Source organism: Poromitra crassiceps (genome assembly GCF_964638095.1).
Source record: "Poromitra crassiceps genome assembly, chromosome: 14".
NCBI classification, from domain to species: domain Eukaryota; kingdom Metazoa; phylum Chordata; class Actinopteri; order Beryciformes; family Melamphaidae; genus Poromitra; species Poromitra crassiceps.
The window spans coordinates 14260128-14278584 of NC_139633.1; the positions used below are offsets into that span (position 1 = coordinate 14260128).

General features: G+C 43.2%; 2 protein-coding genes across 5 annotated transcripts; one reads left to right on the forward strand and one right to left on the reverse strand.

The window, feature by feature from the left end:
- Positions 1-800: 800 nt before the first annotated feature.
- Positions 801-15150, reverse strand: ppm1g (protein phosphatase, Mg2+/Mn2+ dependent, 1G). 4 transcript variants are annotated; one of them, XM_083650863.1, is made up of 14 exons: positions 15107-15150; positions 14567-14694; positions 13673-13742; positions 13122-13207; positions 12077-12206; positions 10242-10344; positions 8821-9023; positions 7300-7463; positions 6747-6878; positions 5706-5808; positions 5178-5309; positions 4842-4971; positions 4388-4487; positions 801-2926 (listed from the first exon to the last, which is right to left on the reverse strand). In XM_083650863.1, the coding sequence occupies exons 2-14, from the start codon at positions 14675-14677 to the stop codon at positions 2720-2722; spliced, it is 1671 nt and encodes a 556-aa protein (XP_083506989.1). In that variant the 5' UTR covers positions 14678-14694; positions 15107-15150; the 3' UTR covers positions 801-2719. The 4 variants fall into 4 exon arrangements, with proteins under 4 accessions (XP_083506989.1, XP_083506991.1, XP_083506988.1 ...); XM_083650865.1 differs by lacking the exon at positions 15107-15150 and adding an exon at positions 15009-15103 and having other exon boundaries at positions 7300-7460; XM_083650862.1 differs by lacking the exon at positions 15107-15150 and adding an exon at positions 15009-15103.
- A 119-nt stretch (positions 15151-15269) lies between these two features.
- On the forward strand, positions 15270-16880 carry mis12 (MIS12 kinetochore complex component). The gene is made up of 2 exons (XM_083650808.1): positions 15270-15658; positions 16439-16880. Exons 1-2 carry the CDS (start codon positions 15275-15277, stop codon positions 16706-16708), a joined length of 654 nt encoding a protein of 217 aa, XP_083506934.1. The 5' UTR covers positions 15270-15274; the 3' UTR covers positions 16709-16880.
- Positions 16881-18457: the final 1577 nt, after the last annotated feature.

Here is an 18457-nt window from a genome sequence, read left to right on the forward strand (position 1 = left end):
GGAGAGATCGCATAACATTTCACTCAAGACCAAAACAAGAAAATATGTTTTTTTTTAAGTTTTGGTCCAAGTGAAATGTTCTATGGTCTCTGCCGATTCTAAATATTAGCTGAACCGTTTGGTTTGACCAAGGAAAACTATTTTATAAGCATTTTACAAAATGTCTATGGGAAAATCTCTGGTACAGTGCTGAAGCAGGAAGTGACGTTCACTTTGCCTCTATAGTTCCTGCGACGCCAGTGATCCTCCTCCCTGCTTTTAGCCAGGGATTCATGTCAGAAAGTCTGATTTCACCTTCCACTAGAGGAGATTCAGTGAAATCAGCTGTTGTAGTCTTTGGTTGGAAAGGCCTGCAAACTCTTCCTATAGGTCTACTAGTTGCCCATCCTTGTAAGGAGTGGAACACCGCTTCACGTCTTTGCTGCCACCTGCAGGCGTGTCTGTGTGCGCACAGCCTGTGTGTGCTACAAGGGACATCAATAGAGATCTTCTCCAAACTCTTTATGTATGTAGTAGCCTACAGTGTTGGCTGAACATACAGTATAGAGCCAAAGTGGAACGTCACTTCCTGCTTCAGCACTGTACCAGGGATTTTCATCCACCATTTATTTTCCCATAGACATTTCGTAAAACACGTATAAAAATAGTTTTACTTGTTCAAACCAAACGGTTCAGATATATTTAAAAACAGGAGAGACCACATAACATTTCACTCGGGCCAAAACGTAAAAGAAAATGCAAAGAAAACATTTTTTCCGATTTTTTTTAAAGTTTTGTAAAGAAGCAGACAGGAATTCACGTTATTTAAAAAAATGTATTTGTATGTACTTACATACTGGTGTCAAAAGAGTATGCACCAAAAATGTCACATTGAGTCACAATTACAAAGATAATGCAATTTGTTTTTCTTCAGTTACAAGTATTGAAAAAACTATGTACAGAAAAAGATGGCATGTTGACGAGGAGATAGTACACTAGAAACAGACTTAGTCACACAACATGGTTTAAATGGGCATAAGCAAATAAAGAAGACACCAAATAAATGATTTGAACAGTTCCACTGCCTTCGTGCTCTGGACGTTAAAGGGTATTTCCACACTGCGTCAAGTGTCTTCTCCATAGTCCAACATCAGGGATTTTCAGAATGTGCTCACAAAAAGGATTTTTAAAAACCGGTCAGACTGATTGAACACAAACGGAGAAGGGGTGGGGAAAAAAAACATTTGAGTGGAAATACCCTTTACTTCCTAGAGGTCGGTCTTTAAAAAATGGCACAGAGGAAGGTAAGTCTCAGGACTTCCTGCCACTGCAGTGTTTAAGGGCAGCAAAAGGGACAACTTGGCTCCCTCTACATGGGAAAATTGTTACAAGCCTGAGACTTCCTTCCGTAAGCCTGCCATCTTATTTTGAAGATGAAATGTGTACTAGCCCACAAACCCCTAGATAGCATCCTCCTCAGTCTGAGGCTAGGGCAAAATCATGAGGTCATGATTCACAAAGCAGGATGTCATGAGAGAGAAGCAGGGTGCAATCTACGGTCAATGTTATGTGACCAACAAGCCAGGGGAGGGACAGGAGCAAGAAAATAGCACATCGTTAAAAATTGTCATCACTTGCCAGAATGTGAATTGTTGAGAAAGAAGAAGAAAAAAAAAAGAGAAATGGCAACAAACTATAGCGACTGGGCAAGTACCCACAATCCTTCAGTTCCCCCTTCTGGGAGGGAGTCGAGTTCATAAGAGTCACTCACAGAAACTCAGGTTGGATAGCAACATTGGAGAGGAATATGAAATGGAGTAACAGTGCAACATCGTGGTCCACTAGAGATTGCACCAATACACTATTCTCACTGCTTGACGCATCCTAAATTTGGCCTCCCCGTGAGGATTGTGTCTCCCATTCTTCCCTTCAAGGGGCAATATGGATCTTTCTATTGTTTGTCTACTGGATGCCGAAACGCCTGTCTGCAGCCATTTTGGGCTCCTCGTGTTAAGGGTTGGATTTATTTGGGGATTCAAAAATGGCAACCGAGAAAGCAATCCATAGATTGTATGGCACCTTCTTGTGACAATTACACCCACAAGAGTGTTCTTGCTGGAGATGCAGGAAATGCATCACCCGACGTAACTAACTACGTAACTAACTGGGCACTTCAATGTTGCAAAATGCACAATGAAAATGCAAATGTGTGAAACGTGAACAGCGACCTTGATCACTACATTGATCACTACTGGAGCTATCCTCAAAGTTCCATTACTGGAAACTCTGTAGTGTTAGAAGAACGCAGAGAATATCTCCAGTGATGATGAGGCATCATGTAAAATGTGTTTAGTAATATTACATAACACCCATTTTTGTTGGCTACGGTCTACATTTCCTTCTGTACATGACACATGGAGAATGATGTGCTATTTAGGCCTCTTCTGTTTCTGTGGATTACAGGAAGTAAAGTTTAGTCCAGCATCTTTCCAACACCACCAAACAAAAGAGAGAAAAAAAATCAAGGGGGACATTAAAGTGAAAATCCACCTAAAAACAGCATTCAAAAGAAAATAATACCTATGATATTGGTTCAATTAATCTCTCGGCATAAGTATAGCATGTGTAAATTCAGTTTTCGAGGTGGATTTAACCTTTGTGAGGCAAGGATTTAATTTTCAACAGAATGTGTTTCTGGGGTAGCATGGGACCAGCTGCTCCCTCTGGGACAGTTCTTCCTTCAGTCACTTTTAGCCTTTTTGCTGTCCTTTCCATTCTTCTCCAGCTCTATCCCCTTGGCCTCCTCCTGGTGCTTCCTCTTTTTTGTGTCGTCCGATTGGCTGGGTGCGGAGGAGGGGTGTGACCGGAAGGTAATGATCATGCAAGTCATGTTGTCACATCCTGTTCCGTCTCCAGATGTGTCAGGGGCCAAACAGTGGTCCAACAGCTGCCGGAAGGAGAGGAGGGGGTTTTATGACTAAAATAAATTAAATTTTAATAGGCAAACTAACAACCATGCAATCAACAGCACCTATGTTTTAGTTTGAATAACTGATAACATCCTGTTAATACCATTTGGACCTCCCCTATCTTACAACACACAGCTGACATACATCTTTTTGATATAAATGGGAGTAAGTGCGTTCTCCGATTTTGGTTACACTCGAGCAATTGTGATGTCACTGATGATGTCATAGACTTGAGCAATTGTCTTGCCAGTCTAATATGACTATGCCAAGTTGCCTGCAGCAATAAGTCATATCAGCGCATCAGTTTATGGCTTTAATTCTCACACATTAAAGAGGACATGAAACAATGCAAATAGACAACTACACAGAGCTTTGTGTATTACTAAGATGTACTACAATCAAAATTACATTATAAAAGTAAGCCATTGTTGAGAAAATAAAATGTTTGAAAATGCCTTTGTGCTGTATTTGTAGACTAGTGTGCCGCCATCTTTATTTGCATCCACGCATGATGTCACAGGGTTTGTCGTACTGTACAGTACAGTGCAGTAGTATACAGGCTAGTTACGTGTTGCTAAGGATTTTTTAATGTTTACATGATTCAAAACAACCACAAACCAAGTCAGAAAGCCAACAGCGAGCCTCTTAGGAAAATTGCAGTGATCAGACAGACTATGTGGATGAGGAGAAAGTCAGTGGCAGGGCCTGAACTGAAGGGGGGGGAATGGCATGATGTCAACCTAGGTTGAAAGTATGGTGCTGCCAAGAGGTGAGTTTGGATTATCTGATATGATATCGCTCTAACGCTATGACAACCAACCCGACGGTAAAATAATAGAGAAAGGGAGAGGACCCGATCGTAAATAGAGAGAAAGAGAGAGGAGGGTTAGGGGTTGGCTTCTCCCTTGGTTACCACCAAGGGAGAAGGGAAAGAGAGAGACAAAGACATCTACAGTTATGCTGCTGCAAGCACAGAACAGCTTCAAGTCAAACAGGAGACCCGGTCCACGGTGCAAAAAAGGTTGGGAACCCCTGGATTAGAACATCCTCCAATGAGGGGAAAAATTCATATCCGTTTCTTCGGACCAGGTTTTACTCTGGGAAATTCTGTTTTAGCCTGGTATCAGCCCAAATATTCTATAGTGTTATGGCATTTTCACACCCTATAATTTGTTTGTTCTGGTCCGAATCAGTTGATGAGTTTGTAGCTGGGTCGGATCACCCACCATAAAAAAAACGCTCCAGAGTTCGTTTGGGACCGAGACCACCTCCTCTAAAGGGTCTTGGTGCGGTTGTTTTGGTCCATACCTGAGTGCAATTGCTGTGTTCGCACCTGCCCAAACGAATCGCACCAAGGAGCAAAATGAGTCCGATTTAACCAGACCAAAAGGGCAGGTGTGAAAACGCCCTTCATGCGTCCATAACAGAACCTCTCTTACCTCTTCCACTATGGATGTCAGGGGTCTGGCTTTGCCACTCTGGTCCGGTTTGATCCTCTCACTGATGAAGTCCACCACCTCCTGGCTGCTCAATACATTCCTGCACACAGACAGAGAGGTGTGGAACCAGAGTTAATGGACAGGTAAATGGAAAACCAAAAGGAAACCAAACTCCGGTGTAGACGGTGTTTGACAACCGCTTACAGCGTGTTTTAAGGGTCGTTTCAATTCAAGTCATCATGACTAGCACACACACAGTCTTACGGCGCATCAAATAAATGTAACTGCTTAGCTTGAATTCAAGACAGTTTACTTTGTAGGGCTATCGTTTTGTTCAAGCAAAATACATGTTAAACAATTCAAGAAATCAACTGCCAAATTTGAAAGACGGTCATGAATTTGAAGGAATAATCAACTGGTGGGACACACTGCCACCAGCAGCACTGCTACCCACCAGATGCCATCACAGGCAATGACCATGAAGTCATGGTCCTCGTTCAGCGTCAACACTTTGAGATCTGGCAGCGCCGAGATCATCTGCTCTTCTGGGGGCAGCGCCTTATTCCTCTTATAGAAATGGTCACCTGAGAGAGGGGGGGGGGGGGGTCACAGTCAACACGTGAGAGAGAGAGTTAGTGTGGAAGTTTGATATTAGTAGCCCAGTTGTTTTTCACTATTTAAGTTCAAGAAAATCTGATTCCTTAAGTGACGAAGTTGGAGGCTGCCCGCGCGTGCAGCACACACACACACACACACACACACACACACACACACACACACACACACACACCAATTGCTCTGGAGAGGTTTAGTCCACCGTTGACCCGTCCATCCATGGTAACTTTCCCTCCGGCGTTCTTGATGCGAGCTAGCTCCAGCTCGTCCTCTGGCTTGTGGTCATATGACATGTCTACAGCTTTGCCTACAGCCACACAACAAGAAAGATAATTCAATCAAAATCAATTGCATGCTATTAGGTATTGATTAAAACACCTGGAACAAGGCTGCTGACCATGCCACCTGATTATCGAGGGAAGTGTTACATAATTGCAATCAAGATTTAGCAACATGACAACCAAAATATAAACTGATTAAATTACCACTACCATCAATCAACCCGAGTTTATGCAATAAACGCTATTCAAGGTAAATCATCAATAACGCAGAAACAACCATGACATATTCCTGAAATGAGAGCTGGCAGATTCAAATGACACATTCAGTATTTCCTTAGAAATTCTAAACATATTGCTTGATTCTCACAAATTCCCCAATTTCAATTAAAAAAACGTTACAATGTAAACGGGTGAGGACCTACCGCGCTCAGACACCACGCAGCGAGAGTCTCCAGCGTTTGCCACGATCAGCTGCTTCCCTCGGATCAGAGCCACTACAGCTGTGGTGCCGCTGTCCGAGCCAGGCTGCACATAGAGAAAGAGAGAGTGAGTTCTGAAACCTCCATTCCATACAAAATATTAGCACCACGCGCTCTTTCCATGTACCTGTGCTGCTTGCTTGGCTAAAAACATTATGATCATCACATAGCCTTTTCGGACTGTGACTATTTTCCAAAAGAGTGCCAAATGAGGCTTATGACAAATCAACACAGAGCTACACACTCTGACACTGTGATTAAAAAAATAATACTTAAAAAGTACAAATCCTCAAAAAAGTACATGTACTCGAGTAATTTTACTTGAGTACTTTCCATCTCTGATGACAGCAAACATCAGCAGGGCTGAGCTTAGAGAACAGGCATGTGCCAGTCACAAGGAGATGGCCGGCTTGATTGCTGGACCAGACGGGGAAATGTGGTTCAGAAAGGGAACAAGTAACACTCCCCCACCCCCACCCTGTGCAGTCGAGATGCCCTTGAGCAAGGCACTTGACCCCAAATTGCAGGCAACAGTAGAAACCTGTGGTTTTACTAGTCAGCGAACTGAAAATAATCAGAACCAAAGCAACCTATATATCCCCCGAAATTAGGAGCTCTATTTTGTTGACACTGCTTGCAGGAGTTTGTACTGCAATTATGCCTTCAATGAAGGAGCACTTTGCCATTTTTAACCATTGTGTCCAACTGCAGCCGCTCTCTTGCTGGATTCTTGTCTCCGCCCGGAGGCGGGCAGTCAGACTTTGGCCAGGAAGAGAGCAGTTCTAGTTTCTATTGAGTTGGAAATCCCCGTCTAGGACGTCATCAGTGGGTGAATTTTGGGACTTCCCTCAGCCCGTCTCTGAGACACACAGCCAGTTTAAGTAGACAGACTTGGTGCCATCTCATAGCATGTATTAGTGAGGACCAATATAAGGAGATCAAGTTTAAAGATGGCAAAGTGTCCCCCCTCCCCCCGACACACACCTCCTCCTTGCCATCCATTCCAGGTAGGGACATATCCTCTTCGTCTTCATCCTCAGAGTCTTCCTCTCCGTCCTCTGTATCCTCCTCTTCCTCCAAGTCGCTGCTCTCACCCTCTTCCTCTTCGCTGCCGTCCTGATGAAGACACAGACAAACGTATCTAAAAAGCCGACATTGATCGATGGTTGGGATCCAGAAGATAAGCTTATAACTAAAATTCCAAAGATTTTCCTCATCTAAACTTTCATTTGATTCCACAGAGAATGGTACATTACTGTCTAGAGGTGGTGGAGTTGAGTCTCAAATGCTTTTGTTGCTCCTTGACAACAAAAGCATCATGAATGGCCATTCAAGGTTGATTGCCATAAATCTCCATATTCGATCGTCATCCAGGCTTTGAAAACAATTCAGTGATTCTCTCTACATACATTTATTGTCTCAGCACAATAATCAGACCAGCTGACAGAACTTCATGTGTTCCTTGCTGGTGCCTAGCTGACCCACCTCACTCAGCATGCGGTCACCACATATAACCCTATTGGCCCCGCTCCCTCACCTCTTCATCGCTGCCCTCCTCCTCTTCTCCCTCCTCGGACTCCTCGCTATCGTCAAAGAACCTGGACTTGCCGTCCGCTGGTTCCGGGCAGGCCGAGGAGGAGCAGGAGGGACCTGCATCTCCTTCTACCTTAGCAGCCTTTTCTTCTGACCCCTCTGCTGCTGCTAGGGGAGGAAGAGCGGAGACGGGAGCAGAGGGGAGAAGAAAGGAGTGGGGAAGGGACAAGCAGGAGGAGAGAGGTGGTCAGAGAGCGCAGAATTGTTTTACCTTGAGTGATGCATCTTTGACTAACGGCTATGACATTTTTGGCTGTGAATGCAAACTTAACAAAGATGTATTAACACATTGAAAAGAGGTGGGGTTGTTGGCAGGAAACAGGCATGGTTTCCTGTGCTGTTAACTCCACTAGCCCGTGCTGACACACACACAGACACACCCACATGTGCGCATCTGTCCGATAAGCAAAATAACAGCAATCCTAATATCGGGTATAGGTATCGGCCAAACTTTTCATATTGAGAGGAAACAATGCAGTAAATCTATGATTTATGGGCTTTTCCAAATGTTTTGGAAAATAAAGACATTACTTCTGCAAATCAGTGTTTACAGGTGTTTTTCAGTATGTAAAATTTGTTTTGATACAGATCATATCAACATCTGTAAATATTGGTTACTATAGGCATCTCGCGCTAGCGGGTGAGCTCGCCGAGCTGGTACTGCAGCTCGCATACGCTCACCCGCAGCTCGGTTTGCTGCATGTCGCGCCTGCTCTATTGGCATGCGCTCGAATGACAACACTGATGTTGTGATTATCACTGATGATGTCATAGACATTGTGATGTCACTGATGATGTCATAGACATTGTGATGTCACTGATGATGTCATATACATTGTGATGTCACTGATGATGTCATAGACATTGTGATTCACCGATGTCATAGACGATGATGTCACAATGTCTATGACATCATCAGTGACATCACAATGGCACGAGTGTAACCAAAAACATGACCAAAATCACAGAACCCACTTAAATCGCAGAACCCACTGACTCCCTTTTACATAAAGGAGTATAGCCAATCCTTGCTGTAAATACAGCAATCATATCTGTTATCGGTATCTGCCAAAATAAAATGTTCACATCGGTGCATTCCTAGAAAAGAACAATCTTTATGATTTTAAAGTTTGCAATCTGCACGTACAAAGAAAATATTGCTGCTATCACATAATTATTCTAACTCAATTCAAAAATGTAAAGTGGGATGTAAACTCATGGAGAGTGAAAATGCTGACAGATACCAGGGCATACTCAGGAACCATTCACTTAAGAGCCCTATTTTGAGATCAAAAAGTTGACCATCACAAAGGTGACTAGTTTGCATCGCTGTTATGGTCCCTCATGCACCAATTTCAAGACCATAAGACCATAGAAACACTTTCAAACCCTAATTTAAAAAAAGATGGTGTTAGGATTGAAAAGGTGGCTGTGTTTCTTTTTGCACCGAGTACCAGATCCATACCTGAGGACACGCCACTGCCAGCACCTCCTGCTCTCCGGCAGGCTCGCAGCTTGGAGCCCGCTGCCCCTCCTCCTTCTGCCTTTGCCTTCCCATTGGTCTCCTCGTCCACTTCTCCATTCAGCCCCTCCTTCTTCTCCGTGTCCCCGCCCTCTACCTCCTTCTCTCCAGCGTGAGGGCAGCAGGCGGCCTTCTTCGCCGCCGCACTAAGGGCAAAAAAACACAGGAAATAAAGAGGGGTCAAGCAGCTTCATAACACCGGGGACAGAAATCATGGAAGGATTTATCCAAGCAAAACTCAAGAAACCGTTATCTTCTGGAATTGATTTGATCTGAAATATGGGTATTTTTACTGTTTAAAATTGTGACTTGCAGAGAGAACTAATACTAATAATACTAATGTATTGCAAATTTCTGCCTTAATCCATTGTGTACAATATAAACAACCCTTTACAGCATCAGACCTGTATTCTGTCATGCCCTGGATCAAAAGCTCAAAATAAAGACAGAGCTACAGTAGATAAATACTGTATATCATTGTGTATATGTTGTGCCAGGACCTCGAATGTCTCTTTTTTCACTTTTTGTCATAAATCAGTGCCATTGGTCACCCTTCACGTCCTCGAAATTCGTCCCCTACCTCCATCTGTACCCCCCCACGCAGGACAATAAACCCGGAAAAGTCACACGGCAGACGTGCTGTGTATTTCTGATATCGTTTTGACTAATCCTGGCTTCCTCTGACGTTAATAGATCAATCAAATGTTTTCCAGTTATTCCTAGGCTGCAAACTTGTTTTTTAACATGCAAATCGGAGTGTTTTCTGACGAGAATAAAGTAACGTTAACGCTACGTTATGTCAGACTGTTCTCACCCCATACCCAAGCCCCCGCCTCGGCCATGAGAGCCGAGGAGGGCTGCTGCTGCGCGCGCCCCCGCGGCCCGGAGCTTGGGGCTCGTGCATGAGCATACGACTCTCTCCCGCCTGACTGGCCGGGAAAGAGTGCTTCCAACTCGGACTGATAATATAAACAACATCATTTGAGCTTATCCAGGTAAGACATTAATAAAGTAATGACACATTCAGCGGGAAACTAACTATAATTAAGACATGTGCCAACTTTGACGACGTTTGGTTCAGTATTTTAAGAGCAAACAGGTTTTTTTAACTTCCTGAAAAGTTGCTGTTTTGGAGATTCGAGGTCCTGGAACGACAGCGACGATATGGGCAATGCATTCATTCAAATACAGTATAATTACTACCGGTACATATAACCATGTCTGTGGTGGGGCGATGAAAATGTCCCCATGGTGGCACCACTGGACCTTTAAGAATGCTATGCTACGTGTCCAAAAGAGGTGCACTTACAGTGCAGATAATACAGAGTAGCAAACTAGAACATTTTATTGAATGATTGAACTACCTGGCTTGTTTGGCAGCGCTGAGGTTCTGGCCGTAGCGAACCAGCAGCTCCTCTAAGGTCATAGTGGCCTCCTCGTGGAGCAAAGCTGCCTCCTCCGTGTCCACTGCAGAGAAAGGGCAGAGAGCATTCACAGCAAGAAAGGCAAGAGTGAGAGACACTTAAAGACGAGTTCTGTCTAGAGCTGCAACGATTAATCGATCGATAGAGAATTAATCGACAACTATTCCGATAATCGATTAATCTTTACGAGTACAATTTTAAGAGAAAAGGTCAAAATTATCTGATTCCAGCTTCTTAAATGTGAATATTTTCTGGTTTCTTTACTCCTCTATGACAGTAAACTGATATTGGCTGAGTTTCCCAACAAAGAAGCTTCTTAAGAGTTAAGAAGCTTCTTAAGGAGTTAAGAAGCTTCTTAAGGAGTTAAGAAGGCTCCAAAGAAGTGTTTCCCAAACGCCTTCTTAAGAGTCGAGAAAAATAAAAAAAATAGAAGGCTCTTAAGAAGCATCTTAACTGGAGCGGCTCACTTGATGGCACTCTGAGCCCAGCAGTGGGCCACGACTCAGTGGTTGAGAAACACTGTTAACACCTAATCATGGTCATGTTAAACTTTATTAAACATTATTTATTTCAGACATGGACTGCAGTTCAAATTGCTTTATATACACAGCATACAACAAAACAGAGAAACACTACAGAATTTAAGCGACCTTGGGTTCTGTGAAAGGTGCTATATAAATCCACAACATTATAAAAGTAATCCATTCTGATTAGAGGAATATAGCCTACGGTAAAACATTTAAAACACAAGTAACCATACATACAGGGGAGATTTTCAAGTGTTCCCTAATTTTAAACACTAAAGGGTACATGAAAGAAAGGAAAAAGGGAAAAACACAAGAGGAACAGTGGACACAAGTATCTCCTTTTGCCTGACGCGGCTGGATCTGCCAGTGTTTTGTCATTAAGAAGGTGTTAAGAAGGCTCCAGACCCTTCTTACAAAACCTTCTTAACGAAAGATCATCTTAGCGCTAAGAAGCTTTTGGGAAACGCAGCCTTCTTAACGGAGGATAATTGGAAGATAATTTTAGGCTAAGAAGCAATCGGGAAACGCGTTGGCTTCGTTGGCTTCTTACGGGAGCCTTAAGAAGGGTCAAAGAAGCTTCTTAGCGCTAAGAAGCTTTTGGGAAACGCATGCCTTCGTAAAGAAGCAATTGGGAAACGCGTTTGCTTCTTAAGGGGGCCTTAAGAAGGGTTGAATTAGCTTCTTAGCGCAAAGAAGCTTTTGGGAAACCCAGCCATTATCTTTGAGTTGTGGACAAAACAAGACATTTGAGGGCATCATCTTGGGCTTTGGGAAACACTGATCATCATTTGCTACCATTTTCTAGACCAAACAACTAATCGATTAATCGAGAAAATAATCAACAGATGAATCAATAATTAAAATAATCATTAGTCGCAGCCCTAGTTCTGTCATCAGGTTTTTACATCACTGTTTTTACCACAAACTAAGCAGCACAAACCCTTCTCTTTTAGTCAGTCCTTTGTCTGATATTTCGGTTCGCTGTGCTATCGTTTTAGTTACAACTTTATCACCACTTTCCTTGTTTATTGCATTATTCTGGTTTTCAATATGAGGTGTGGGGCGATGCTTCACTGAAAAATACCAAACAATTTTTATTCTTCACAATCCACTTTTGAATGTTAGAATCGAGCATGTGAAAGGTTTGTAAATCGTTTGAGCCTTAAAACTGAATACTGGTATGGTGATAATCATAGGTATCATTTTTCTATACGCATTACTACAGCTTACTGTCAGTTTTCTACTCACAATCATCCTCCTCTGCCACCTTCTCACTGGGCGGCTCCTCAGTGGGACGTCCAGCGATCTGGACCAGCTCCTTGATGACTTCCTCTGTGGTCATTTTGCTGTCGATGGACAGGAAAGCATCCTCCAGAGCCTGGCGAGAACGGAAAGGTAAGACAGACACACAGCTGAGCAAACCCAACCGCAATATAGATACTAGGGATGGGCATTTTAACCAATTTAAATACTCGAGTACTCTCCTATTATGAACGAGTACTCGAGTACTCCCGCCCATCCCTAATAGATACTGTACAAACAACAGTACACAAAGAGTTGTAAGAATGTGCTAGGAATAAATTATAAAAAATAAATTAAATTATGTGTCGTTTTCAGCTCATCTTACAAGGAGAGGTCTTCGGGTATGCCCAAAACACCCAAATACCCGTGGACCCAACTCCGGTATTCGGGTCCATTCAAAAGAAGTGACTCCAGGTCCGGGTCAGATTGCCACAGGTCTCAGGTCTCTTGACAGTGAAATGCGGTGAGTGGCTGTCACAGCTGTCAATCAGCCCTTGTTTTTATATGGTCAATTAACTAATTAAAAACTAACTTATTGGAAAAATGAGCACTTGAACCTACTAGGGGTCTTCGGGTATGGCCGAACCCCCGGGAATACCCAAGGACTTGATCCGGACCTGGCCGGCTTTTGGGTCCACTCAAAAGAAGTGACTCTGGGTCCGAGCCGGGTCTGACATTTATCGGGTCTGTACGGGTACGTGTCTCAGCTTTCTAATTACAATAGACTGGTCAAATTGGGTCCAGGTCTGTAATTTTGGACCCATGAACACCTCTATCCTACATAAATGTCATCACATTGTGCATGTCTGTGAGGATGAAGCATGTAAAGGGCACAAAACTAGTGACAAATTACTTCTGGTTCAACATGAAGAATTCAATTCCAAATGGAAATGGCACCATTGAATCTTGGGGAGAAGGAAGATGAGGAATACAGCAACTGTCGCCCTATTAAATTTAAACACATAATGCTGTGGTTTCTATGGCTGCTCACCTTCTGCAGTTTGCCATCTTTGTAGTTCTTCTGCTCCTTGATGACGTCAGGAAGGTACTTTGAACAGTACAGGGCGACCTCCTCACCTAGAGGGGAACAGAAAGGGTAATGAATGCTCAGCACAGGTATACACACACACACACACACACACACACACACACACACACACACACACACACACACACACACACATATATATATATATATATATATATATATATATATGAGAAAACAGGGAAGCAGTATGAAGAAAAGAGGGAAGCAGTATGAAGTATGTTGTGTTCCTAAAATGGGGAGGAAGATGACATTCACATCTCTGATTGGCAAGTTTGTGACGGCAAGTGTGAGGAAGAAGTTTTTAGAAGATTTGGAAGAAGTCATAGTTTCTTGAAAAGACATGATTTTCTTAACAGCTTTTTATTTCAGTGTTAGCAGTAGAGTGTTTGGGTAAGTCAAATATGTACCGTGAAATATTAGACGTTAGTGAATGAATGCAGTAAAATGGCAGGCGTTGAAAAGTATAAATACAAGACTATGTGCGTGGGTGTTACCTCCATGTCCATCATACACAGCAAACATGGCTGTCTCATCATCAAGCTCTGGGATACAATTGTGAGCATCCTATGACACAGCAAACAAACAACAATAAACATCAAAATAGAGATGACATGGCAGGTCACAAATTCTAAATGTCAGTTTGTATTCTCTAATCAGCAATACATTTTGTGGCATTATTTGTGGCATGACTAATACATGTCCTTTACCAAATCGCTCTGATGTAAGCTTAATACAAAATAAACACCTTACAACCAGGTCTTGCAAAAGGCAATTTGATTTATTATTATTTTTACCCAATGTTATTCTGCTCAGAGCTGGTGCATTACGGTTAATTGTAAACAATGGCAGATAGTGTTGGGTTCACACAGGGAGAGCGACATATACAGTACTTGAATGAGACCAACAAACAATGTGTAAAAAAAAAAGGCCCTCCAATCCCAACAAAGCATCCTCATTACATATATGTCAGCTGCAGTCAAATACTTTCTTTACCAAACGTTCCAGTTAAGCTCTGACGAGATCGATGCAGGCACCAGCAACAAACTATCTGGTGAAATTGTGGGCAACTGGTTATAACTGAGCATATCAAAAACTTTCGGAATTTTGGAAATCACAGCCAGCCACTTTAGCTGAATCGTGATGATTAGAGAAAAGCTAGTTCAGCTAACGTTAGCGCAGTGTAGAGATACAAGTCACAGCCTTACATTACTTTGGAAAAATACCAGCGGCTGAGCCAGCTAACGCTACATTCCATGGATACAAAAAGTCTAACAACTCATTACCCCTGCATCAATAAGTTATCAGAATCAGACATTTTTCAGTATTTTCTGTGTACAAGAAAATTGGGTACGACTTCCACCACCAGTTCCCTCATTTTTCCATCTCACCTCCATGGAGACACGCCAGCCCTGCATGGCAGAGAAGCCGTAGCTCATGTTGCTATTGCCGCCATCGGAAGAGGTCTTGGTCGTATTGGGTTGCGACAGATATGCCCCCATGGTTGTCGGCTTTCAACCTGGCGAGAAGATGACAGGGAACATAATACTTTTTGTTCTCTAGTGAGACACAGGCGTACCCCCATCTTTCCCTCATAACCGAGTGCTAGCATTGCATACGTATCACAATAATGATCTGCGTTAGCCAGCTTAGCAAAGTGTTGTTGCTAGCTAGCTAACGTTAGCAACACAACAACAAAGTGGACGCAAGAGCTAGCTAACACCATGCTAACTAGAGTGAAGCCGGCTAAAGTTCCAAGTCGTAACCTATGACCTATCGTGCAAGTGGCTGCGCAATCCTAAAACCAAGCGCCAACATTGACGGCTACTTTACCTATCTAACAAACCAGCCTGAGATTATACGTGTGTCCCAAATGGAGGAATTTACTGTAGAAATAACTGCACGTGTGGAAGCAGTCGCTATCAACAGACCTCTCGAGAACCCGAAGCCGTAGAGGAAGTGGGGAAGGGGGAAAGCGGCGCGCATGCCCTTTGGTAGGGGAAATTATACGTAGTACGTCATGATGTCATAATTTGCCGTAACATCTGATCTGATCTGCACGTCGATGCTTCAATATGGCGCGGGAAACACAGGAGGAGATGGACGCCCGTCAAGTTGACGAAGAGGACAATCTTTCTCCCTCGGCCTTAAACAACATGTACGACGTGCAGTTCTTCGGCTACACCCCGCAGACATGCATGCTGAGAATCTACAGCGCCTTCCATAGCTGCCTGACTGACATTTTAGCCCTCGTGGAGGAGGTGTGCGTGAGACAGCTAAACAACGCTCACCCGCACAGGGCCGAGGAGCACCGCTCCCAGGCCAGGGCGTGCAGCCACAAGCTGCAGCAGTTCCTCGAACAGCGCTTCAAGCTTCTGTCGGGTCGGATGGAGTCGCTGCTCCTCTCCAGCTGCTTCTCGGTACCTACAAATGTCCTGCTGCCCGAGGACCAGTCGCACCTAAAGTTCCCTCAAGGCATACAGGTAACGTTAGTAACAATAGTCCTGTAACTTCAGAATACATGCACTTAACAGAGCCAAATGGAGGCAGGGGTCACAGACTAGAGGAGACTGACCAGCAGAGTTCAGCTGGTTCAAATGTGTTTAAAAGTGTATTCCTGATTTTGCTAAAGATGTGGTGGTGGATGCCGTAAAAGGGATGCCCATGTCCTAACTGGCATCCTTAAAGGAGCTATCAGACTCTTGTTTATGTCTAAATGCACTAGCTGTAGGGCGTCCTTGTAAATGAGAGCTTGCTCTCAAGGGCCTTCCCTGTATAAATAAAGGTATATATATATATATATATACATACATACAACAACGTGTATATACAACGTGTTTCGCTGTAGCAGCTTCATCAGGTTAGCTCATGAGCAAACCTGATGAAGCTGCTACAGCGAAACACGTTGTTTAATGAATAAATCACAGTAAAGCTATACTTCAGTGTGTGGTGGTACCTTCTTTTGTTTATATATATATATATATTTGATTGATTGATTGATTTTTTATTAAATGTGTCATGCACTTGACAGTGCCCAGCCCTCATGGGCTTACAAGACACACAAATGATACATTATACAGTACAACATACGCCAACGCCGCAGTAATAAAACTAAATCACAGCATAACATACACCATATCAGCAAAACAAAATCATTATATATATATATATATATATATATTATCATATAACTAATGTCCTCAGTTTTCTTATAAGCTCCTGAGATTGTCTGTCCACTGTGACGTGTGTCCCGCTCCGTCCAGGAGGTGTTGAGGCTGGAGGCGTCTCTTGCAGAGCTGCAGGCGGCCTACGAGGCTGAAGTGTGCGCCAGGCAGGCCCTGCAGGCCGAGCTGGAGGAGCAGAGGGAGGTGCAGGAGCAGCTGGATGGGATCCTGAGGTGGGTTGCAGAGCTCCAGGCGGCCTGGGTGAAGGAGGGGCCGGGCAGCTTCCACCACAGCTTCCGACTGGTGAATGACTCGGTGAAGAAGCTGCAGAACACCATCGCGGAGATCTGCAAATCTGTCAGTCTGTAGAAGCAAAAGGAGGATTTGGGGGAGATGTGTAGCAGCAAGGCCTGACATAAAACCATGCCTGGTGGACGATACTGAAAATATTTATGGTCTCTTTTAATGCCGTCTACTTCATGACATACTTGCTCATGAATCACTGCATGCTCACACCTTTTGCATTATCTTTCGTCTTTTTTGGGAGGTAAATAAATGATTAACACTGCAGAACACGTGTCTCTTTCGTCACTGTTCGTCAAAACTTGGGGCTTTGCTTAATTTTTTTTGTCAAGGTAATGGATGTAAGTAAAGTTTTTTGTCAAGGTAATGGATGTAAGTACAGTTGTCAGGTTAGACCGATGGTAATGCTGCTCATTTGAAGGTTGAAAATGGCTGGCAATCCCTGCAATTTGTTGAAACAACTTTTACGATATGAATATATCATAAAGCGATTTGTATTTGATTAAAAGGGGAGCAATTTCTCAAAAAGCACATCAGCTAAGATTAGACAGGTTCTCACTATAGTAGTGATAATTGTGCAGGTGGGTATAGCCTGCTGTTACCCTATCATCCTATATATATTTCAGTGTTCGTTTCACTGATCGATGCTCTGATACTCTAAATACCAGTCCACACGATAAAATATGATCACGATACTTAAAGGAAGGCTTTGCCGATTTTCAACCCACTTTGTATCATCATTTTGCTAATATAAGCAAATGGACAGTGTTTACCTTCTCCATGGTATGTTTTCTGCACAGAGGAATTTCCATTCATCTGCCTGCAGAAACTGCACCGCCAGCTGATATGGGTCATTAACGCCTGTTCAGGCTCTCAATGCGATTCAACGTGTGATGCGATATATTGGCACACAAAAATAATATCGTGATACTATGCCGTATCGACCACCCCACCGCTACTAAACACCCCTGGTGGTTTTCCACCATCGATCTGCCTATAACCTCGACTGCACTGTCGTAATCTCCAGCAGAGGGCGCTCTCTGCCTGTCAGCATCATCGTCTGATCCACACCAGTGAAAGCCATACAGAGCTGTTGACAAAGTCATTATCTACAGTATGAGTGATTGAGGGCACTTTATTTCAAAGAGTAGCTCCTCAGAAAGGGGTATTTCTTGCAGCACGTTTGTCCAGGTACAATCAAGGTTCCCACGGTCATGGAAAAGCTGGAAAAGTCATGGAATTTCAACAGCTAGTTTTCCAGGGCTGGAAAAGTTGTAGTATTAGTAAAATCCTTAGAAAGTTTGGAAAAGTCATTGAAATGATGTGTGTAATGAAATTAATTGTTACAGTAATCTTCAGTGGATAACCTTCCACGTAGTCTCGCTTGCCAGACTGTCTGCGTTTCGCGCTGTACCAGCGCAGGAGAGAGTCTGGCTCCCCTGACTCTCATTCTGGTCTAGCGGGGAAAAAAGGCGCCGTTATCTTTACAACCATCCATCAAAAGTACCAAGCAGGCCTGCTTTATTCAGGGTATCCGCGGGGACTTGAAAAGTAAAAATTGATCAATCAATTTAGGGAAAAGTAAGGCCCTTAAAAAGTCTTAATAGCCATTTGAGATGTATACAATTTTGTAGCTATTGTGCTGATGGTGTTAAATGAGCATAATATGATACTGTCTCATATCGATCGTAGACCCCTGAATTGAATCGATATATTGTTGCAGACTTTGTAATAGCAGCAAATATCCTATCGTTGTCCAAAGAATCTATGTAATATTGTATTCTGATATACTTGTGGTTTACACCCCTATCACGT

Excerpts from the sequence above, each read along its gene's own strand:
- mis12 (XM_083650808.1), top strand. The coding sequence starts at position 15,275 with ATGGACGCCCGTCAAGTTGACGAAGAGGACAATCTTTCTCCCTCGGCC. Across the intron at positions 15,659-16,438 it reads AGTTCCCTCAAGGCATACAG|GAGGTGTTGAGGCTGGAGGC; the intron begins GTAACGTTAGTA and ends CGCTCCGTCCAG.
- ppm1g (XM_083650863.1), bottom strand. The coding sequence starts at position 14,677 with ATGGGGGCATATCTGTCGCAACCCAATACGACCAAGACCTCTTCCGAT. Across the intron at positions 7,464-8,820 it reads TGGCAGTGGCGTGTCCTCAG|CAGCAGCAGAGGGGTCAGAA; the intron begins GTATGGATCTGG and ends TTCCTCCCCTAG. Across the intron at positions 2,927-4,387 it reads TGACATCCATAGTGGAAGAG|CTGTTGGACCACTGTTTGGC; the intron begins GTAAGAGAGGTT and ends TCCTTCCGGCAG.